The sequence below is a fragment of the Anas acuta genome, chromosome 4 (assembly GCF_963932015.1).
Source record: "Anas acuta chromosome 4, bAnaAcu1.1, whole genome shotgun sequence".
In the NCBI taxonomy this organism is placed as follows: domain Eukaryota; kingdom Metazoa; phylum Chordata; class Aves; order Anseriformes; family Anatidae; genus Anas; species Anas acuta.
Genome location: NC_088982.1, coordinates 2,478,757 through 2,502,832, shown reverse-complemented (window position 1 = coordinate 2,502,832; position 24,076 = coordinate 2,478,757). Strand labels below are relative to the sequence as shown.

The 24,076-nt window shown below is 45.0% G+C and overlaps 1 protein-coding gene across 2 annotated transcripts in view; it reads right to left on the bottom strand.

The window, feature by feature from the left end:
- The window catches only part of DNAAF9 (dynein axonemal assembly factor 9), a 72,249-nt gene extending 50,860 nt beyond the window's left edge, over positions 1-21,389 (bottom strand). For both annotated transcript variants that reach the window (XM_068679537.1, XM_068679538.1), the window contains exons 1-5: positions 21,230-21,389; positions 11,490-11,569; positions 5,780-5,899; positions 4,863-4,987; positions 806-902 (exon numbers count right to left, since the gene is read on the bottom strand). In XM_068679537.1, the coding sequence (XP_068535638.1) occupies positions 806-902; positions 4,863-4,987; positions 5,780-5,899; positions 11,490-11,569; positions 21,230-21,324 (517 nt within the window). In that variant the 5' untranslated portion in view covers positions 21,325-21,389. The remainder of the gene's footprint in view (positions 1-805; positions 903-4,862; positions 4,988-5,779; positions 5,900-11,489; positions 11,570-21,229) is intronic.
- Between the last annotated feature and the right edge of the window lie 2,687 nt (positions 21,390-24,076).

Here is a 24,076-nt window from a genome sequence, read left to right as displayed (position 1 = left end):
CTTCCTAACAGAGGAACTCCACTCTTCCCCCTGCCCCGACACATTAAGGATTTTCCAGGCAGTGAGAGCACATCACCTTTTCCTCAAGGAAAGCAATGAAGAACTGAAAAAGGGTTTCCAGACGCGGCTGTTTTAACTATGAAAACACACACGGAAGGGAAACGCAGTACTGTTATTGAGAATGCAAAACTAACTTAAGTAGTTTGGTTTGAACCTAAACAGTTAACAAAAGCCTATTTTTTATTATAACACATTTTTTCTCTCACCTACTTTACTATGGATGAAAACCCCCCATGCTACAGGCTGAAGCAGCACGTATTGCATCGCTTTTGCAATATTTGCTGTTTGGGATGCTGTGAAGTACACTTGACTAAACAATGTAAGGTTACATTGCTCAGACTGCATGTCTGCCTACAGATCATAACAGGAAGCCGAACAGTCCAGTTTTTTCAGTGCTAAAAAAGGAAACTTGCATAACGAAATCTTTATTGTTTCCTTACATAAAGGAGCATTTATCTGAAGCTCCCATCTGAACAGAGAACTTCTGTGGCAGCAGAACATACTCCTCTGAATGCAAATTACTTCTTTTCCTCACGCTGTGAGCATTCACTCTTCAGATGAAGTCTAAGGGCTTACGTTTTTCAGAAAGAAACCCAAGCTCTAAGTAAAAAAAAAAAGTCTAGAAGGAAACTAATGACATATTAATCCTTATTGCTTACTAAAGGCAAGGAAAACTTCACTCCCTGAACTGAATGGCTTGCATGCTGCAGAACACTTGCAGTAAGCATAACACAAACTAACCTACCTTGGCAGCTGTATGGAATACCAATGCGACTGCAATCTCGAACCATGTCTACGAAGCTGGAAATTTTGAACTCCTCTGCAGCTTCTTCATCTTCATACTGAAAGGAATCGTTTAAAATTATTTGACTATTAGTTTTATACTAAAGAAAACATGTACTATATAGCTTCAAATCCATGGCAAACGTAACTTCATGTAATTCACTGAAATATTACCTACAAAGACCAAAGAACCTCTTTAGCATCTGTCTTTTGGAAACTACATCAAAGCATGGATACACTCAAGCCAACAGAGACTTTTTTAAACCTTTAAAGCAAGGTTTTCGTAAGGTCATATGAAGGCATAAATGCATGCTTAATTTCCAGCTTTTAGTCAAGTCTTTCAACATCACCTGCTAGATTCTGTATAACTTTTAAACGGAAAGTATTTGGAGAATGCGAACTGATACGCCACAAAGAAAACTTGCCATTGAGGAAAAAAGTATTACCAGGTTAACAGTGTTAAACCCACAGAGCAGACTAACCAGATATGCCTCAGGTCACAAACAAGCAATGACAACTAATTGCTATCTAAGGGAGGGGTCTGTGGAAGAAAAACAGGAGAAAAGCAGAGGAAAAGCAGCCAACACCATCTTGTTTCACGTGAGGAGCAAACAGAAGTCATTTTTTTTCACTCCATTCCATATTTCTAGCACTAGAGCAGAAACAAAGTAAAAATGATATACTTATGGCTCAGAGGAGGCTGAAAATTAGACTAAAGAGACAACACACAAAAACCATTTTTACACAGTGTAGCAACACCTCTGGAACAGGCTTAGCACCTTTGGGTATTCCAAGAGACACTTAGCATCCCTCCCCAGCCTTCCTGCAGCCCCCTTTAGGTAGTGGTAGACTGCTGTGAGCTCTCCCCCAGAGCCTTCTCTTCCCCAGGCTGCACAACCCCAAATCCTTCAGCCTGTCTTCACAGCAGAGGTGTTCCTGCCCCTTGATCATCTCTGTGGCTCTCCTCCGGACTTTTTCCTAACAGTTCCATGTCCTTCTCTTGCTGGGGAACCCAAAGCTGAATTCAGGGCTCCAGGTGGGGTCAAGGACAGCAGAGCAGAGGGGGGCAATCCCCTCCCTCACCCTGCTGCCACGCTGCTTTTGGTGCAGCCCCCAATATGATTGGCTTCTGGGCTGCAAGCACACGTCAGTATGTGATTTGTTAACTTCTTTTTATTCATTTTATACTGCTCCGAACTTAACATACAGGTAAATTACATGATTATGAACTTTTTACTTACAGCTCTTGTGAGCGTCAGGCAGCACACAGGAAATTTCTTTTAAGAAAAAGTTCTTAAAATCAGGCTCATCTCAAAAGAAGCATACCAAGTTCTTCCATGATGTGCTCTTTTTAGAATCCCAGGAAACCAGATCAAAGCTTTAGTTCAAAGCCAAGCACTAAACAGCTGCCAGCTTCTCAAAACTGAAAATGCCATCAGAAGGAGAACTTGGGTTTGGACAGCAGGCTAGAGGTTTGTTCTCTATCCGCAACTGCAGATATACACACAGACCTTTTCATAACCGGTACAGTCATGACACCTAGAAAGCTTGTATGATATCCATCAAATTTCACTGTTTTATCTTACTTGGCCATTTTGAAAATGTGCATTCTTCAATAATGTGTTTTTTTCCTCCACTAACTAGGATATTCACTTAAAAGCCCACAGTCCTGTTAAAGGTAAGCAGGAAGGAAGACAGCAAGGAGAGGCAACAGGTTTTGCCAGCCTCATCAAGAGCTACTGGGAACAATTTGTTTCACTTTTTGAAAAGCAGCAACATTTATTAGTATTAATAAAAAAAAAAAAAGAGAAAAAAGCCTGCTTAAAAGCCACTACAGAAAGTTCTCCTGTAAACAGGATGCACCTAAAGGCTGACACAACTTTTTTTTTTAATTCTATTTTAATTCACGAGTAATCTAGGAAATTGGCAACCTTAAACAAAAGAAATGTGACTGGAAGCACTGCTTTATGTGAATGAGCTGAGCGATGCGGTGAAATGCACCTTGTATTTTCAGCATCAGAAGTCTCAAACGCTTCCATTCGTTTCTGTATGGTTACCTTTCCACTTACACCATTATTTCAAGCCAGTACTGTGTGATAAAGGTAACTGCTTACCGTAACAAATCATATAAAAGCCCATAAGCAGATACAGCTTAAAATTCAGTAGCTTAGATTACAGCTGTGCTAGCAAAGGTGTGGTAAAAACTGCTGCATTCCTCATTCCAAAATGCCTGTTTGACCACCTTCAGGCATGCTGCTTTGCCCTTTCCGTGTGTTTTTTAGCAACAGAAAAGCCTGATGAGGCTTTAGATTTTGCTATGGCACATTTTAACCCATAGTTCAGTCGTTCACATCCAAACAAAGAGTAATTATCATCCTCTGTGCAGCACACTCAGGGGACCATATCTAGAATACTGCATGCAGTTTGGGACTCACAATCAACTAAGACACTGACAAAGAGGACTGAGTTCACTGGAGGGCCATTGAGATGATCACGGGGTTGGAGCAGTACGAGGGAGGAAAGGCTGAGGTCTTGGCACTGTTCAGATGCTGTGGCTGCACCCCGTAACTGTCTTTCAACACCTACAAAATTGTTGCTGAGATGGCAAAGCCAGGATCTTTGTAGTGGTGTGTACCAGCAGAATGCATGCATGACAAAGGGCATGACAAATGTGAAACAAATTTCAGATTGGATAAAAGGAAATGCTTTTTCACCATTAGGACAGTCAAGTGGTGAGTCAGGTAGCCAGAAGAAGTTCTGCAGTCATCATCCTTGGAGGTTTTCAACACCCAAGCCATAAAAACCCTCAAGTCACCAGATCTCCTCGCTCACCCTGCCTTAAGCTAGAGTCTGGGCAAGATGTTCTCTGGAGGTCCCTTCTGAATTATTTCATAACTGTGTGACATAAAACAAAGCAGCCACACAAAAACACTATAACCCCCACCACTGGAAGCTCAAGGGAACAAAATGGTTCTCTCCCTTTCCTCTCCATTTCTTCTTGCACTAGTTTCACCCATTTACATCAAGGCTCCTACCCCACTTCCCTCAGATTTCAGTATCACTCTAATTTAGAGAAGGAACTACACAGTTTCCTAACAGGGAAAAAAGCTTGCCTTAACGGGACTAAATCAACATAATTTCCAGTCTCAATTGGAATAAAAAGGTTCTTACTCTGCACCTAAGCACCAGAACTGCCTGCAGAGCAGCACACTGAGACAACAGCACGCTGCTTTGTAATACTGCATGCACAAGTGGCACGCTCCTTGGCAGCCAAGCAACTAATTGTCCACCAGCATCCTCGTTTATGTTATTCATCACAGAGAATTGGAATGGCAAACGATTATTTTCATTTCCTACTTCTCTCGCCTTCTCTTTACTACAATGAAGTTGTTTTTTTTAAGAATACCTTGACTTTTGAAATACAAGATGAAACTCTGATCCAGTAACCATATTCTGATCAAAGTGAGTGACATAACCCAGCTTTTCTCCTTACTGAAATTAATAGCTCTTCAAAGGAATAGTTGAAAGTTAAAATAAAAATACATAACAGTTTATTCGTTTTAAATGGCTTGCTAAGCCAACCTTTTCTAATGTTCTGAAACTATTGGCATACAAAGCATTAAAACACTGCTTTGACAGCAAACAAGACAAATTGCTGGAAATCTCAGTGCTTGGATTCAGAATCTCAGTATTTGATTTGATTCAGATTCTGTATTTTTTACAACCCACATTTTCCCTCACTAAAAGATCACTGAGTCATATCAAAATAGTAATAAATTAGTGGGGGAGGGAAGCAATTTGTTTTAATGCTCCAGCAATTGCCAATTATTAAAAACATTCTTCTCACACACATTAGGCAAAGCAATTAACACCCATATGTAGATGGGGATCACTCCCTACTGAATATGAAATAAAGATTCCACAAGGAACATGGAAAACAAATGTCCACTTTGAATATGAGTTCATCAGAAAGATATTACAGAAAGGCAATTCTTATCTGCACTGAATTTTCCACTTACCTCATTTTCAGTTAGACAGTGAAAATGCAAGTTCCTCCAAAATGCCACATATGGCAAAAGATGATTATAATTCACAGGGTTACAGTACAGATGGACACTATCAGGTTTTATTAATATGATTATATCTGCAACAAGCAGAACAAGCATTATTCTAGCATCAAGACTCCATATATAGAATTACACGAACACAAGAAGAGCACAGGAACTGACCAGAAAACACTTTTCCTATAACATGCCTCATTAAAAGAAATTATTTAACTATTTGAATAAACAGTCATCCCCCACTTTTCTTTTTTTTTTTTTTAATGGAACAGTTGGCAGCTCTGCACTGCTCCAAGTACAATAGTACTTTTTGCTGTCCAGAACAACTGCGGGTTTATTTGGAAGTCTTGCACAGAACTTGCGTCAGCCTGTCCTTTGACAGGCCAAGAGTGTCAGTGATGAGGACTCACAGAGCACTTCGAGAACTGTAAACTACAGCTGCTCTTGCTTGATGTTACATCAGCTTGCTCCAACTGAAAACTAGCCTTACAACATGTACGATGGACATTGAAAGTTGCATGAAAATAAGAGAATATGTTGAAGTAAAGGAAAAATATAGCTTTACTCTTTTAGAACTCCAACGGTTTGATCAGATAATAATTGATGATAAATGTACAAACACACCATGACTGAACGAGGACTCTGATACTGGGTGTATTTCTCCTTCTTTAGAACATTTGGAGGAAGTTCTGAATTGGGGGAAGGAAATTTGAACAAGGGTTCTTCAGTAGCGTTTTTAGAACAGTTTTTCAGGTCTATAAACGTGATTAGAAGTTTTCTGGCTTTTTCTTTTTTCCCCATTGTCTATCACTTTTCCTGGACAAGCCTCTCTCCAAAGGCAAAGAATTGATGAAAATGCTGAGTGTACTACTTACCATCAAGAACTTCTTCAGGGAAACCAGTTCTCTCGAAGTCATTGTTACTCTGACTGTACAAGCCAAAAAGCAGATAGTTTGCCAGTTCCCTGCAACCTTCATTGTATCGGCTATCTATTCCTGCAAAAGCAAAGCCAGATGTGAAACATTCTCTCTCAACACAGTGCACCTGTAAAGTTTGTGTTCTTCCCAGCTAAGAAAAATATTTTAACAGGAGCATTACCTGAACACCTTCACAGGGAAAGGAGGAGAGGGACAAGGCAGCTTTTGCAAGTTCATTGCTACATGCTGACATTCTTCTTTTGACCTAAATCTACAGGTCCTGCATAAAAAATAGTCTAGTTTTCTGCAGTGTTATGAAGCAATAGAGTTTCAATTTTATCTAGTAATTGAAACTTGACATCTGTCTGGATGCAGTGTTCATTCCAATGAATATGTTCTTGATAGAAGCTTCCTAACAAACTAATCCTGTGACCTAAATCTCCTGCTTTAGAATACATGATTAAACATTATCTCGCAAGTATTACAGTGTAATCCCTGAGTCACCAGAAAGCCACTGCAGACTTCTAACAAGTCAAAAGACATTCAGACGTAACATATGGTATACAAACAGCTTCCATAAAAAGAAAAAGGTTCTGTGGTCATTGGGAAAGTAAAATGAAAACTGAAGATCTGTAACATGAAGAGGTAAGAACAAATACAAGAGAAAAGAAACAAGCCACAGATTTAGGGAAGGCCTTCATCTCTGGAAAACAGATTCTAATTATACTGAAATAAATCAAGGTTTCTCATGGTAGAGATCACGGGTCTCGAATGACACAAAATCTCTCATAAACACTAAGGCCACGTTTTCCCACCAAGTTATATTAGGATACAGTTGGATGGTTGTCAACAAGTCATTTGTTTCTGTTATCCTAACGAGATCAGTACGATGATAATGTAATAACCCAGCCTGGATGTCTGGGCTTTGGGACTTTTATCACAAATCAAACTGAAGTCATGTGAGCACATCAGAAATCAGAACAAACACTAGGTTCTCCTAACTATACTTTTTTTTTTAAGCTGTGCTTCAGACTTTAAGGTGTTAACCAGATGCAGTGTCTGCCTCCAGCTACTGAATTCTACACCTTAATAAGCTCTCCTTTGTCTAGTAATAGTTCTTTGGATAGCTCACACATATTCCCAAGTATCCCATATTTGGTTTAAGCACACAGAAGAGATGAAGAGAATCACTTAAAGTTGTGCTGAAGCTATGAAACTAACACTGCTCCCTGCTTGTAGCTGCTGGGAAAGGGGAAAACTACACCACACTAGCCCTGGCTTTCTCAGCCCTCAAAACTCTGCCAGGATCTTGAAATCCTCATTCCTTTGCTATCTAGCTTCTAGCATTGACCTCCCATTCCTACACACAGCACTGGAATGCGCTTTTCTGAAAGTGAGCCACAATCCAGGGGGAGGTGTCCCTGCTCACAGCAGGGGGGTGGAACTGGATGATCTTTTTTGTCCCTTCCAACCCAAACCGTTCCGTGATGCCAGGATTTTGGAGGTTAGGTGTCCCTGATAACGGGGAGCCTTAGCAGTTCATTTCTAACTCCAGTCACAGCATCAGTACAGCTCAGCCAAATAACTCCCAGCTGCTCATTTGTCCTCTCTTCTGCAATTCTCTGTCATCACTTTGCTGATAATCTGTACAGACTGCCCTGGATCTGGGAACTTAAAGACAGACCGTAAATGAATGAGCAAGGTGAGGCAGAACACTCTCTAGTTCTCTTTTTTTAATTTAATTTAAATTTCCATTCGCACAAAAGCAGATGTAGCAGTGTAATCTAGAATTCAATGGGACTCAACACAATGATTGTGGTACCAAAGCTCCCATCCACCTCAAGGCAGGACTCGAGTTAGAACCAAATGTGCAGTGACCCTCCTTCCAGCAAGCTACCACCCCCTTTGCTCTTGGGGACTCAAAACATCAGCAGTCAGCCTGAACCCCACTGTAACATTACAAAATTAGCACACAATGTCCTGAAGATAAACTGGTTTGCTGCTTGAGCCTCACTGAAGCAACTTTTGAAGACAATCTGATGAGCAATCAATGGAGCACAAAGGAGTTCGGATGGTCCCTTTCAGCAGCAGCAAGCTGTTGGATCAGTTGTTCTGCAAGAGGCATTGCTAATGTTTCACAAGCAAACAGCACTGATCAGATGTTAATCTAATGAGACACTCAACTACGGGCAAAACAAAGGGGAAAGTGCAAATGTCACGGCCACTTTCATCCGATCAGGCTCATTACAGAGGTCTCCAAAGGCTGAAGAGCCAAGGTGGTGAGCCTAGTGGACAGGCTGAGTAACAGAGAACCAGGAGAAAAGGAGAGAGAAATAAGCATGGGAAATCAGAAGATAAAATGGTCCCTATACCGAAGCATCTGGAGTTAAAGGCACAGCTCCAGTTAGTGGAAAACAAACAGGAAATGAAACACAGGCAAAGATCAGATACCTCCAGAAAGCATGTCTGGAGCCCTCAGGAGAACAATGGGGAAGCTGGTAATTCGGAAACCCCCACGCCTGGCTCAGCGGAGCCACAAACTGAGTAATCCCAGGCTGTCCCAGCTCCTCATAAGGGTGTAGCCAGGCAGTGAGGCAGCCCAGCAGCTCGCCGCTGCCTACAAGACCGGGAACAGGGTGAGAATCCCTTTTTTGCAACCGAAATCCCTTTCTGAGCTGAATCCCTGTTCTTCAGCAAAAAAGGGATTCAGCTCAGCCACCTCATTTGTAACTTCTCAGTTGATAAACTGACATAAGCACTCTAGAGGAGGAGAAAAGTCACACTTTCTTGTTCCTAGCCATGCATTCCTGACAGATCTCCATGCACCAAAAGCAATACCTGTTCCCTAGCACCTCAAACACCCACGTGAGCTCTCGGGACACAGGGAGGTAGCAGGAAGGTGAGGCTGGAGCAAGTGGACTGGTCACCTTTTGACAGCTGCCCAAAGCCATCACACGGTTGTACAGCTGCCATCCACAAGAAATGGCACTTAACTATTAAAATAGTCTTCATTTAGAAAGGAGGAGGGATGAAAAACCAGTTCAATGTGCTAAATTTTGGTGAGGTTTCTCCCACATCCTAAGTGCACGAGCCCCGTGCAGCGCAGATATAATTTTAAAAGATCCTAAAGAAGTTGTCACACATAAGAAAAAAGGAGATAACTTGAAGATGTACTGGCACAGGCTCGAAAGTACTCCTATCCTCTTCAGGGAGTATAAAAGGTAAATGTCAAGGTCTGGAAAAATTTAGCTTAGCTATGCTGAACTGCGACACAAAGTTTGATCTACAGTCAGAAGAGCTACAACCTACAGTCAGATTTACAGACAGCCTACTAAATACACATCCTCAGCAATCACAACTTAAACACGAGCTAAAAATACGCTCTCAAAGTAAATTGTGAGAAAGAGCAGCATTATAAAAAAAAGAAGCTGACAGTATAATTTAGGTAGTTCAATATATTTTCTTAACTTTAACAGCAATGCGCTCCAGCTGAGACACCACAGCTTCTTCAAGACACATCTGACATGCATCTCTTCTCTCCTGACCTCCAGATGCCTTTCTCCTGTCAGCTGCGATGCCTTTTGTCACCAGCAAAGAACGCAGAAATGCCACCGCTCAACCATTTTAAAACACAAGACCCAGGATTCTTTAAAATTAGCCAGAACTGCATTTAAATAATTGTGTCAACAGCTGGTCAGTTCTGCACCTCATTAGAATTTTCCCAATTTCAGTAGAAACGCTGCACCACCTGAAGTGAAGCTGTGAATTTTATGCTGTTTCATCTCACCATGCAGTGGGTAAAATGAAAGCTGGGGGGAGGGAAACACATTAGCTGCAAGTCATTAAAAAGAGCCAGGTGAAATATAAAATGCAGTGATTGTAAAAAAAAAAAAAAAAAGTATAAAAGATTAGCTACTTTATATACAAGAGGAATCAAGATGTAAGATGATATTTTTGTCACTGCAAGTGTGAATTTGAAGACAGATTTAATCCATTCATAACAGAGACATTCCTGCTTAACCAGAGTTATGTGAGAAATTCTGCTACATTAGACAGGTCAGCTTCGACAACAGCAGCCCCATTGTGCATGCAGAAAGATTACTGCAAAGCACAAGTTTAATGACAAAACACGCTTCCTATATTTCCATAACAGAAACGCGCGTTACGAGGCAGCCTTATGCATGGTCTTAAACATTCCACATCACACTGAGGCTTACACAAAGGAATTCCTTTTGCCTCTGATGTTTTCCCTAAAGCTGTACAATGTTTTGAGTGACTTTTTTGCTCGAGACTTACTGCAGCTTCAGAATTAAGAGTCACGAGTAGTGCAGAGTCAACGGCCAGAATTAAGAGATGGCACAACTTGGGGTATCTTATGAAACTTGACTGGCATTAAAAGCCAAACCAAGTGATTTATCTTGTATCAGTAAGTTTCGATGCAAGGTTGACAGAGCCACCTAATAGATCACCTACCTGTGAAGTTACTACTTAACCAAAGATGTCTTCAGCTGTGAAGAATGTGGGTTAGGAAGGTTGTTAGATAGTTGACATCAGAAGAGAACTAGGTTATGCACCTTTTAAGATTTTTCTGGTCCACTAAGAGAGCTTCAAATTTTCTTGCTGCACCATTCAAAAAAAATCAAAACCAGGCGATGGCAGGAAACGATCTGTTGTATCGTTTCTTATTGCAAATCCATTACTACACAACTTCTTTAGGGCTACACTCGATTTCTCCATCCTTAACTGTTATATGTTATTTGCACAGTTACTCTAGACCTATCCTGCAGGGAATTTCAATTATAATTCCTGACTTCTTTAATGTACCAACAGTAATTATAAATTAAGAAACAAAAGTCAGTGTTACATACAGAAATGATGAAACTGTGAGAAAAAAAAAAAAAAACAAACTGTGACTTTCCTATAGCATACCTCTGCACACAGCTTTGTTTTGTCTTGCTCTTTTCCCCTACCCCCAGAAGAAATAAAGCACGGAAACCACATACTGTTTAAATACCACCATTTCACTCTCAACTGCTTCCCAGGTTTCTCAAGCAACTCTTTAAGTGCATTCTGAATTACTTCTCCTGAGGGAAGACCACCCTCCTGCTAAAATCCAGTTTTATTAACTCTGCCAGGCTCCTGATTCCCCCTTCTTCCCCTCTTCATCTCTTACAAGCTGAGCCTGCTCTCAACCACTCCTCCCCAATGTTCTACAGATGATTATGAACCCTGGCACTCCTAGGGCCTTCTCCAGCTCCTAGTTTCTTCCACATCCCTGCCTCTGTGGGGAAACCAGCTGCAACACGTATGTTTTCAGCTCCTATCCCATCACAAATGCTGCCTGGACAGCTGACTGTTTACTCCAAATACGCATGGGTTAAATTCTCCCTATCTTTCCTTCAATCTGGACATTAAGGCAGATTTTGTCTTTTCCTCCAGGCACTCAATTTTCTTAAGGCTTGGAAGAACATTAATATCACTTCTTATTGCAGGAAGTCTGCCTGAGAAATATTGAGAGAGAAAAGGGTGCAACAGTCAGAGAGCTGTCCTCTTGCTGGCAAACAGGGACAGGACAGGAAGGAGGAGATAATATTCATCTTTCTGAAACTCATGGCATCTTCATTAATACAATGAGAAGAGCAGAGGGGGAAAAATAAGTAACACTAACCTAAAATGCAAAGGATTCCATCAGGCTGAGATTTGCTGCTCTGTGTCAGGATACTCTGAATGTTTCGGAGGCGGCTGCAGCTGCAAAAGAAAGAGAATTGGTCTTTAAAGCCAGTGTTTTAAAATGCTCAAATTTGGTAGGGCAAAGTTTACCTCGCTTTTCCTTTGTTATAGAAGTTATTTGGATATGGTTCAGCTTAGGTATCATTTCTCTGAAATACTTTTAAATCTCTTATCAAACCAGCCCCCGACTATTTATATTTGTCCACTAAAATATGCACAAGTAGCCCTGAGAGAACACCACAACCCGTGAGAATTCCTTCTAACCAAGTGCCTCGTTCATCTCTGATCTCTAGCAACCATTTCTGCTTGGTTCCCTCCTCTCTCCCCAACCCAGCCCCTACCAGAGGGGCACAGCACAAAGCACCGCAGGGCAGGTGACACCCAGGTAGAGAGGTGATGGGAAGGGACTGCAAAAGGTTTGACAGCCCAGGAGGGATTTGCAAAAGTCAAGAGTTTGAGCACCCCAGCACCACCAGAAAACTTCTACCCTGTGTAACTACATGGCAGAGATGCCCCAAATCCCCCACAAAACCAAATTGAGAAGCGCAATATTCATGTAGGAAGCCCAATATTTGTGAATAATGCTTAATGCAAGCAATAAAAAAGGAACTTTATTTCCCTGTATATCCAGAGGGGTATCTAGAGCATTTCCATGAGTAACCCGCACTGTATCTTTCTCGTGACTTCTATATTGCGATTGTGACTTTTTTCTAGAATAAACAGCTCAAGAAAATTATAAACCTAAAGCAAATCCTTTGATAATCTACATTTAAAGCATTACCAAGTCTTGCCAAGATTCTCAGAACCGAAATGAATTGTCGTATCAATTTGATCTTGTCCAATACACATTTCTAAGCTACGCAAGGATCTCAGCCACACAGAGAGCAGCGCAGTTTGTACTTCCAGCCAACCTTTTGTGAGCTTGTTTCAAAGCAGATAAAAGGCAAGAATTTTCACTGCTGATATCACCGAATGTTTTCTTGTTTATACAACCAGGCTGCTCAGCTCTAGGAAACAGCTTTCTCTTACAGAAACCCTCAAACAGAGCTAAATTTATGATCCGCCCAAATAAACAAGAAAGCCACATCAAGTACTCTTATTTTCATAGTTACTTAAACCAAGTAAAAGGTGGACAGGTCTTTGCAGCGATCCCATGATTATCATGCTCTACTTTCTCTGAAAGACTGAACAGACATGAAAGATCTGTATCACAGCCCATCGAAGTGCAATCCGAACGTCCACACTAACAGTGAAGGTCAGACAACATCAAGATACTTCTACAGGAAGGAGGGAAGAAAAAAAAATAAAGATCCATTTGTACAAATGCTCGTTCCAGATTTATTTTTTCCCCTCTTGAGTTGCCTGAGCTGTGAACCCCTCAATTACTCTTTTTGCCTGAAACTTCCCAATTCATATTAAAAATGCTGCATCATATCGTAGTCCAGGGTACATATGAACTGGCATTTTGATCCAGTCTGAGATACAGAAAGAAATTAGGCACTGACGACAGCAAAATGACATCTAGCCGGCCGCTACTAATATCAGATGTTGTTGCCCATGTAGGTGATGGTATGAATTCCGTGAACAAAACACTGAGCTTCACACTGCATAGACAGCTCCTAATTATTCATTAAACCTAACCTAAAACTTCATTAACTTAAGAGTTTGTATCTTATTTGGGAAGCTTTCAGTCCATTGTTAACCAGGACCCCAGACTAGCTAGGGGTGACACGATCCCCGATGGCAAGCCACACAGCACCCTTTTTATTTTTTTGTACTTTCCATGTCAAAAGAGCAGAAGTAGAAAAATCCCCTGGACTCTACAAACAAATTGAACTGACTTCATTTGTTAACATGCAGCCAAGCCCGCAGATATTTAAGGACCGGCTGCAGGCCAAGTAAAATTGCTAGAGCAACCCTCAAACATTGCAACGTGGAAGAAGCTTCACATGCAGACAAAGCACACGGGAAAACAAAACTGCTACTTTACCTATCTAGGAAGGGCTGCTGAGGAGAAGCCCATGCTTCCCGAGTCTATTTGAAGGACAGATTGGAAGGGCTGACAAAGCATGCCCAAGGACATCTGCAGTTCCACAATCAGCAGCTTGCAGACTGCCTTTTATTAAACAACTTACCATATCAAAGGATGCATCTTCCTGCTCTCGCTCAGAGTAGGAAAAGAAACTGTCATCGGGAAAAATATGAATGCTCCCAAACGAAAGGCACAGGAGGCAGATTTTCTATTGAATCCTCGCAGAGAAAAGACTCAAAAACATCTCCACTACCAGCGTTCAAATATACTCCGAAGGCAAATTTAAGCAATTCTCCGAAGGCAGATTTGTCTTGATTGAAAATTATTTTTTAAAGCTCTTGTGCACAACAAACACAGCACGAGCACATACCTTGATTTTGCCATCTCCCCTCACCCCGCCCCGGATCACTTCTAAAGGAAAGGAGTGGCTAGAGCTAAATTTGAACAAAGAGCAAGCATGGAAACTCCTTGGGGAAGATTCATTCATTCCAAAGCATTATTAAAAGATACAAGTTGCTCCTCTCTGAGATGTTCAAATCTCAATTTCACACTAACATCCCTGATGAAAGGGAGACCTGATCAAATAGGCTTATCGTGTGTAAAGACAAACCAGCAAAATGGCCCTGCGTAATGAGCAGAGAAAAGCAAAATACAGAGTTTTTGTCTTTGTGAGCTTGGTAAAAACATGTTCTTATCCGTTCAAGTAAATTTCAGGGGGTAAAAAAAAAAAAAAAAGAAAAAAATGGGGGGGAATACACTTCTATGTTTGCTCTGGGTTGGTCTTTTCCTACTTTATGGTGTGATAAAAGGTTAAAAATATTACTCTTATAGTTACATTCAGCATCTTCCACAGAGATTAATTTCAGTGAACCCCTTAAAATGCATAAAGCTCTTGGATTAAGCTCCTAATTCCCGCCAAGCCAAGTTGGTCAGGTCTACATCTCATTTGGGAAATAGTCCTGACATGAAATCAAAGAGCATAGGTCAAATCATGTTATTTCATAATGAAAGGTATGACCATAAACATGTTTATTTCAGTCTCTAACACTGGGCAGCCTTCAGCGGAGTATTTTTCCTTGCCTCAGTTGAAGAGGCAGTTTCTATGAAAGAAATCTTTGAAAAAAGCTTCTTCAGGAGATATTTTCAACGTCATTTCAAGTGTATATAAATCATTACATTCAGAGGCTGACATTAAAAACCAAAGCGTTCTGTCCCTGAATAAAGACGTTATTCAGAAAAACTGAAGAGAATAATTAGAACTCTTACTACATGCTTTTAAACAATGCAGGCTGGACTGTGTATCAAGTCAGAGGAAAAAATGGCATTTTCTTGCGTTTCACATTAAACACTCATCTGACAAAAACAAAGAAACAGCCCTGGGAACAAAAATCCCCGACTTTTCCCACCTCCAAAGCGGGTGCCCTGGCAAGGGCACTGAATTTTCCTCCTTTCCACCTCACTCCCAACTTCAAACAGAGGCAGTGAAGGATCTCTGCAGAGCCACACAACCCTCCGGGCTTCAGGATGCTCTCCTGGAAGATTGGGCTCTGGATCCCTGCACGTAGGTAACCACAGCTTCATTTTGCAGTAGCTTGATGCTGAAAACAGGCATTACATGGGTTCAAAACCACAATTATGTGAAGCCTTTGTGAGGAAACCCTAAAGTCCTGGGCTTCTGTGAGCCTCAGACAAGACCTGAGCTGCGAGATACTTGAATTAGGTCTGCTGCAAACAGCCCAGTGACACAAGCACGGACACCCAGGCTGCTTTACAAGCAGGTACGGTGAGAATCTCCCCAGTTTCTACGTGGGTTTACACCAGTATAAGCACCCCCTTGTTCCAAGGGACTGTCTCGGCCTTCTCATTGCCTTTGTATCTCACCGACAATCTTGAAGCCATGCATCAAGTCACAAACTCTAGATCATGGATTAAAAAACACACATTTATATAAACCTTTCAGCCATCACAAGCTAATCTGATTGCCAAGGAAGGAGGGTCAGAAAGCCAAACCACGTTTTGGGGTAGCATCTGGTAATAAAGTGCATTTAGGCCAATTAAGAACCGCTCTGTTGAGGTTCTCGATTCAATTCTTGATCTTCCACTAGCCTTGGAGTAGATGAGAAAAAAAAGGAAGAAAATTAACAGTCATTAACTTCTGAGAATTAGCGCTCATCTGTTCACACGTCTTCTACTAATTATGCAAAGTACCTTGCTTTGTAGCAGCCCAGCCTGTCGCAGCTCGGTAACAGGCAGAGCGCTGCACGCCGTGCCTGGCAGCAAATGAAGAATTAACAACTGTGCCTTTCACAGCCAGAAAAAAAATATATTTTTTTTTTAAATAATGCCAGCCGGTGTTTTAACTTTCATTTAACCGATGTTTCCACAATGTAGTAGTTTTTCTGCACCCCTTGTTACCAGCTGAAGCTGAATTCATTCATTCTTGTCGCAGTCAAGCAGTGCTTCATGTAGGATCAGGACCAGCACCGATCCCCCGTTGATGCCTACCCTGATTTCCCCCAGGCTGGCTCACCCAACGCCTGGGATGGCGCAGCTGTGGTCACCCTGCAGCTCTCGTGATGGATGCAATCCCGCTGCCGTAGGGAGCGGCGAGCTGAGCCTGTTTTGCTCCATATTGGCAGATGTTACACTCCTCCCCCACAAAGGCTAGGCAGCCTTAAAAACCCGCACGTGGTAAAAGCTTTACCAGATCGCAGCCGACAAGGGGAAGCAACGTCGGAGGCACCCCTGGCAAGATCGTGCAAATCTTCACATTATCAAGGCTCATCCAAGGGGAAGGACTTGGAGGGATTTGTGCTGTCTACCTAATGTTAAAGGCAGCGTCTGCCTTAAGTGCTTGATTTAAAAATAAGAAATTGGAAAGATAAAGAACAGCTCACGCCTTTTTTTTCCCCCCACAGATTCCATTCCTTGTTAACTGGCTGCTACCACCATCTGTTTCCACTCTACCCCTCAAAAAACACAAGAAGTTTATTCTTTGCAGGCTTTTTGTTGACCTCTCAATTTCTAGCAGAACCCTTGTTATTGTCTGCATACAGCAGAGCACTGGATTTCCCACACTCCGACATGGTCAGCATCTTAAGGTATTTATGAAAACAGAAACCAGAAGCCAGGCTGAGTTAAAGGCTCTCAAATTCATGGATTTCAAAAGCAGTTTATTTGAAATTTAATATTGAGCCAGAACATGCTTGCTCTTGGCTGGTTGGTTGGTGGGTCTTTCCTTGCTGATTTTTTTTTTTTTCCTTCCTTAATTCACCAAAATAATTGTGTTTTACTGCATGGCACTCAGACAATGGTGTGCTCCTACCTTACACACAATTTTCCAGCTATTTTCACGATTTCTTAACAAAGAACATAGGAGACTTGAGTAGGAACAGGAGTCCTACAACGTCTTTAGAAACACTCATCGTTAGCAATATTTGGTAACGAACATTAAGACTGGATGCAGAGGAAGGAACTTCAACTTGGTTTGCATTTTGCAGGGCCAAATTCCTTGCTTCTTCAGTTTAACTGAAGAGCAATATTCAATTCCACAATTCAGGGATCTCAGAGCACACCAGAAGAGACCCTTACTGGATTTTGGGACTACCTGGCGCCGTTTCCAAACTCCAGGCTTGTTTGGGACCCAGCACACCCAAACAGCAGAACTATTTTTTAAGGCTGCACATCAATATTCACGCTGGTATTTCCCGTAGCCACACTTGGACCCAGCACAGCCCTTCAGCACACTTTTTGCTGTGAGCAGCTCACAGACAAGACCTGCTTTAATTTAATGTGTCACGTAGATGTACACCAGCATGGTTTTAGGACAGCTGGAAGTCCCACCACCAGCTAAAGGGCTGGAAGCCAAGTGAAGTTCTTCCACGGGTGCACCCAAACGGTTGCCCACCAGCTGTGCACATGCAGATGCCAGCCAGACCTGTGGCCATGATGCATTATTTTACAGCCTGATGTGTGAACACCAGCTCTGTTTATTCACCTTCTGAAACTACAGCATGTCAGTAAGGATGCCAACTACTCCTCTCAGAAAACCTATCACCTAACAAAGTGGCACCCTGCCTTTCCACTTCCACATCCCTCTGAACTTCAGGCCCAAACTAGCAGCTGACAAACCCCAACGCCTCTTCCTTCTCTACCATGGTAGAAAACTCCCCAAATGCAGAACACAGGGCTTGTTTTTCTCCTTTCACCCCCCCTTCAGCATAGTCAATTTAGGTCCCTTTTTGCATAGCTCAAATGCAGAGCATTCCTTAAAAAAAATTAGGTGAAACTGCTATTACAAAACCCTGACCCTCGGCATCATTACCCGAGGAACACATGGATACAAACTGTTAATCCTGCAACACAGATCTGTATGTCCCCAGCTAGAATGGGTTGGGAAACCACAACAGCTCTTTTGTCCCTGCAGCACCATGCTCCCGAACACCCCACCGACGGATCTGTGAAGCTGTAGGGGAAGAAAAAAGCCACATATTTAACCACTCGGTGATTAAAAACAGAACGGTGCAGAGGATAATAATGTCAGGCACAGAGGCAGAGACAATGTTAAACAAACCCCAGTACTCGCTTTGCATTTCCCCACATAAAATGCAGATGAGCTCTCGCTGGGTGCCTGCTAGAAATGTGGGTAAATAAGGACGAGGATTTGCCTACGCTGTTTTACATCAGGGTAACATGGAATTGGGTGGGTCCAAATCCCCACCAAACGGAACAAGCTCACCTCAGTTTCAGATGCTGATGTTTAACAGAAATTTTGATCAAAAAAAGCACATATACTCAAAACACACGGTCCCACAGACACATGAAGCATGACATCAGCTTCTAAAAAGAAGCACCCTTTTTTTAGGACAATGCTCATCTCTCAGTCAAGACACTTTTCCTCTTTATTTGCACAACTTTCTTCCTTTTGCCGTTGCAATGCTTCGGGTCCCTGTGGCAAACGCCGGCTCCCAGCGCACCACACAGCAAGACCAAATCTCTGAAGCATGTGGAAGAACTCCAAGAATTATCTCTGGCCGTTTCTCTATTCTTTATATAGTCTTAAGAATTTTTCCATTCCTGTTTGGGACACGGAGGGGGAGGGACGGGTAACGGATTGTTTTGTTTTAAGTTATTTTTATGAACTGCCTTGTATCTGCTGACTGCTTGGGAAATTTATGACAAACACTGGCCTCCCTCCTCCATCTGGACTGAAAAAAAACTGCACAAGAACGAACGTTGGAGAGGGGAAAAAAAAAACCTAACGGATGACATGCCTCCTACAAACACGCCGATTTACAGATGCTGTCTGGATCTCCCGGTGGAGCTCGAAAGCTTGCAGATGTTCGCAGCCCGAATGTTCTCATGACAACTCTGAAACAGGCTCTCAAATTACAGAAATCACTCATAAAGAAAGGGGGCTTGAGAGGAAACCATTTTCTCTTTCAGCGTGGTTTTTGCCTTTTTGTTTTGTTTTACCTTCTTGGGATTTTCTTAGGAATGAATTGAGAGAGAATCTCCAGCTATAAACAAACGGCAAGCTCCTTTTAAGCAAATACAGTTAATTTATTCAGTGAGAAACGAAAATATTTGAACAAGATCCCTTCTTTTTGCCTTCCCTCTTGGGATCAATTCAGTTCCCACCAGCTGGCTGAGGAGGAGCACAACCACCAGGACCAGCCATGTTCGTGTATTCCAGGCGAACACAGCGACCTCCATTTCTCCCTCTCTCCCTGCAGAATTTCTCATTTCACAGGCACATTGTCTGACAAGCGACAACGCTCTTATTCCCTCCCCGAACAAAAGAAAGCTTGTGGCAAATACACAGCCATTTTAATACCAAACAGCTTGGGCCAACCATTTGTTTGCAGCAATTTTGCAATTCATATGCAACGTCCCGGTTATTCTATTATCTGATTTTACACTGGGGAGTACTTCCACGTATTGTGCTGCAAAATGCTTGCTGCCTGCAGTCCTTATTTCCATGGGTTGTTCTCTAGGATACTCAAAACACTTCAAATAATGGACCGTAGCCCAACGCACACACCTTAAGCCTTGAAAAAGGGCGCAGAGCTAGCAACCTAGAGATACCTGAGCTGACACCTGAGCTCCCGGGGAGCTATTGCTATCCCCTAACACGGCCCCATGTCCCACCTCCTTCCAGCTTCGCCCTCCCTGTTCCTGAAGCTCAGCACGAGCCCCCCAGCAGCTGCCCACACGAACACACCGCGCTCATCTCCTTTCTTTAATTTCACCCTAATTTCAGGTTGGAAATGAGATGTTTCTTCTCAGACAGAGCAGTCAGGCATTGGGACGGGGTGCCCGGGGAGGTGGTGGAGTCCCCGTCCCTGGGGGTGTTCAAGGGAAGGTTGGACGTGGTGCTTGGGGATGTGGTTCAGTGGGTGACAGTGGTGGTAGGGGGGTGGCATGGCCCCACACCACGCCCCAAGATCCCCCCCCCAAGCCCCTCACACCCCCTTTTTCTCCTCAAGCACCACCTTCAGTGCCCACAGCTCTCGAAGTACCCCATCTGTTCCCCAAGGGAACCCCTCAACACCCGCACACCCTTACCCCACAAAACACTCCCCAGTGGCCCCCTTAGCACCCCTATAACGCCCCCAGCCCCCTCAGCGCTCCCTCAGAGTCCCCAGCCATGCCTGAGCCCCCACAGCTCCCCCTCAGGGCACTCAAAGCGCCCCTATATCGACCCCAGCCCCCTCAGAGCTCCCAAATGAGCCCCCTGCCCCCTCATGGCCCCCATAACATCCCCTCAGCACCCCAATGGAGCCCCCTCACCCTTCAGAACCCCCTCAGAGACCCCATATCGCCTCTACAGCGTCCCCCAAGAGCCCCCATGGACCTCCACACGCCCCCTCATAGCCCCCTTATTGCCCCCACAGCGTCCCCTCAGAGCCCCTACAGACCCCCAAGCCCCCTCACAGACTCTGTATCATCAACATATCATCCCCTCAGAGCCCCACATCCCCTCACAGCCCTCATATCGTCCCCATACCATCTCCTCAGCGCCCCAAGCCCCCTCACAGCCCCCATATCACCTCCACAGTGTCCCCTCAGAGCCCCTACAGACCCCCCCAGACCCCATATCGTCCCCTCAGAGCCCCAAACTCCCTCAGATCTCCCATATCGCCTCCATAGCGTCCCCTAAGAGCCCCCATACCCTCCCCCGGACCCTTCACAGCCCCCATATCGCCCCGTATCGTCCCCTCAGCGCCCCAAACCCCCTCACAGCCCCCGTATCGCCCCCATAGCGTCCCCTAAGAACCCCTACAGACCGCCCTGCACCCCTCACAGCCCCCATATCGCCCCCATATCATCCTCTCAGCGTCCCAAACCACCTCACAGCCCCTATATCGTCCCCTCAGAGCCCCAAATCCCCTCACAGCCCCCTTATCACTTCCATAGCGTCCCCTAAAAGCCCCCACAAACCCTCCCCGGACCCCTCAGAGCCCCCATATCGACCCCAAATCATCCCCTCAGTGCACCAAACCCCCTCACAGCCCCCATATCCCCCCCATATCACCCCCTCAGCGCCCCAAACCCCCTCACAGCCCCCACATCCCCCCCCAACCCCCCCCTCAGCACCCACAACACCCATCCCGGCCCCCTTCCCACCACCCCCCTCCCGTTACCTGACGAAAGCTTCGGCGGCGGCAGGGGAGCGTCGGGGCGAAGGGCTCGGGGCCGGGGCCGTCCGGAGCAGCGAAGAGCGGCCGCACAGCGCCATGGCGACGGCGGGGGGCGGTGAGGGGGGAGCCGCGGCACCACAGCGCCCGCAGCAACCGCCGCCATCAGCCCCGCCCCGGCCCGCCCCGCCCGCGCCACCTCTGAGGAGAAAGGGGGGTAAAGGACGACGGACCGCAATGATGCTCGCTCTTCTCGGCTCTTCGGCGGGCGGAACGCAGCCCGACGTTCAGCTTCAATATTTTAAAGGATGGTAAAATGTTTTTTTCCCTTCGATAATAATTATATATAAAGTGAGTGGAGCGTATTGTTTATGTCTCCCCCCATTCAGGGAGAATGGGCTCGTCCAACGCCTGTCCCCCGGCGCAGCGCCCAGCCCACCCCCCGCCTCCTGTCATGGGCGCGTCCAGCCCCCGGCACAGCCCCGCTCCCCCCCCCCCCCCGCCCGCTGTGGTACGGGCTCGCCCGAGCCTCCTGAGGGCTGTGGGCTTGAGCCCCCACCTACCCCAAACGCGCCCCATTTTGAGCTGTGGGGTCGCAGAATCATCAAATAAAAGAACCCCAGAATCACAGAATCACTAAATCGTTAAATTTGGAAATGCCTCCAACCTCCTCTGGTCTAACCACCCGCCTACCACCGCTGTCACCCACTGAACCATGTCCCCAAGCACCTTCCCTTGAAAACCCCCAGGGACGGGGATGCCACCACCACCTCCCTGTCACCCCGTCCCCAACCCTGACCACTATCTGAGAAGAAATGTCTCCTAATTTCACACCTGAGCCTCCCCTGACACATCTTGAGGACATCATAACGATCGTGTAGTCCCAGGCTCATAGAACATCCTGAGGTGGACGATACCCACAAGGATCATTGGGTCGTTTTGCTACCCCCTTGGGCATGTTTTTTGTAAAAAACTAAAAAAAGGAACACACAGACTGCATCCTCCTCTTCCCTCACCGCCCAGCCCTTCATCCCACACTCCCTCTCTGCACTTTATTTTAATTCCCCTATATATTTTGTCGGAGCAGTGGACTTCACCGTCCCCTCTCTTCAGCTCGGAGCTTGTTCCAGAGCCGTGCTGTCCCTGAAACCTAAATCGCACTTTGCCCTCTGCCATGGGGCAGAGATCAGATAAATACACAGGGCCGTGACCTGATATCACCACATACAAATGTCCTGCAGCCAGGTGTCATGCTGCCCTGCCCCATCTCTTACGCTGATGGTGTACATCCCGTGTCCATCCTGAGCTCTTCTTAATTTTTGAACCCCTGGATGTGCTTCAAGATGAACTTGCTGGTGTGCTACCAGCAGCACCAAAGCCCTGAAACGTGTCCAGAGTAGGGCTACGAAGCTGGTGAAGGGTCTGGGACACAAAACATATGAGGAGTGGCTGAGGGAACTGGGGGGGTATGGGCTGGAGGAGGCTCAGGGGAGACCCCATTGCTCTCTGCTACTGCCTGAAGGGAGCTGTGGGGAGCTGGGGGTCAGCCTCTGCTCACAGGTAATGGTGATAGGACTGAGGGAATGGCCTCAAGTTGTGCCAGGGGAGGTTCAGGTGGGAAATGAGGAGACATTTCTGTCAGAAAGAGTGGTCGGGTGTAGGGATGGGGTGACAGGGAGGTGGTGGAGTCCCCGTCCCTGGGGGTGTTCAAGGAAAGGTTGGACATGGTGCTTGGGGACATGGTTTAGTGGGTGACAGTGGTGGTAAGGGGATGGTTGGACCAGATGAGCTTGGAGGGCTTTTCCAACCCTAATGATTCTGTGATTCTGTTCCAAGGCCACGAGCACTAGCTTTAAACCCAGAGCCAGGCTCCCTCCTCATTCAGCATTCATGCAGGGAAGGGAATGAGTCCTAGAACTCATGTCCAGACGTCCTTTCCCTGCAGCAAGCCCCATCCTCATCCAGCACATGGGTGTTATGTTCTCCTTGCCACCTAAGCAAGACCCCAATGGCCACAGTCCTGCCTCATGGGGGTGTTCACCCACCTGCTCAGGGCCTTCAGGAGCTCCTCAGCCCCAAACACACAACAAGGCCATGGAGAGAGAGGAGAGGAGAAGGACAACCTCCTCGGACATGGCTTGCTGCAGTTTTGCCTTGAAGTCCCTTCTTCAAGCCAACAAGGCAAGGCATTTTAAACCACTGGTGCATTGCCCAGGGTTGTTATCCACATCCTTGCCTTTCCCTGCGATGCTAAAGCAGATTAACAGCCTGGAAAACACCCAAAAGAGGTCAGGCTTCCTGGAGGAGTGAAGTGGAAGGGGAAGGGGTGCCTGGCAGCATGGCTGGAGCGGACACTACGTCAGCTGCTCCTGCTCCCCCGCTTCCTGAGCCTCACTGTCCCACTATTGTTGCATGTTTTGAAGGCTGCAAACACTGAATGAAATCCATCACAGCTGCCAAAGGAAGGAAGAGGAAAGCGGAGTGCTATGGAAAAGGGGGAACCTGCTGGTGGCGTTCCTTAGTGGGTCCTCCTGGCCTAAATCGTGTCCTGTATTAACAAAACCTGGGTAAAGTCTCTGCTTGACCTGATAGGGCTCTCTCACACTGTGCTTTCAGCTTGGCTAGTTCATCGTTGGCACCTGCCTATGGAAACAGCTGCCTTCGCACCCTCTCCCACGAATACCTTTTTATTTTTAGTAGATCCCTGCTGCACTGACGGGGAAAACAATGCTGGAAACACAGAGGCTGAAAATAACTGTTGTTTGCCCCAAGGCATGCACCTGGAGAACCTCCGTGTAGGGAACACCAAAGCTTTTCACCCTCAGGCTGGTGACTGCATCTGATTCAAAAATA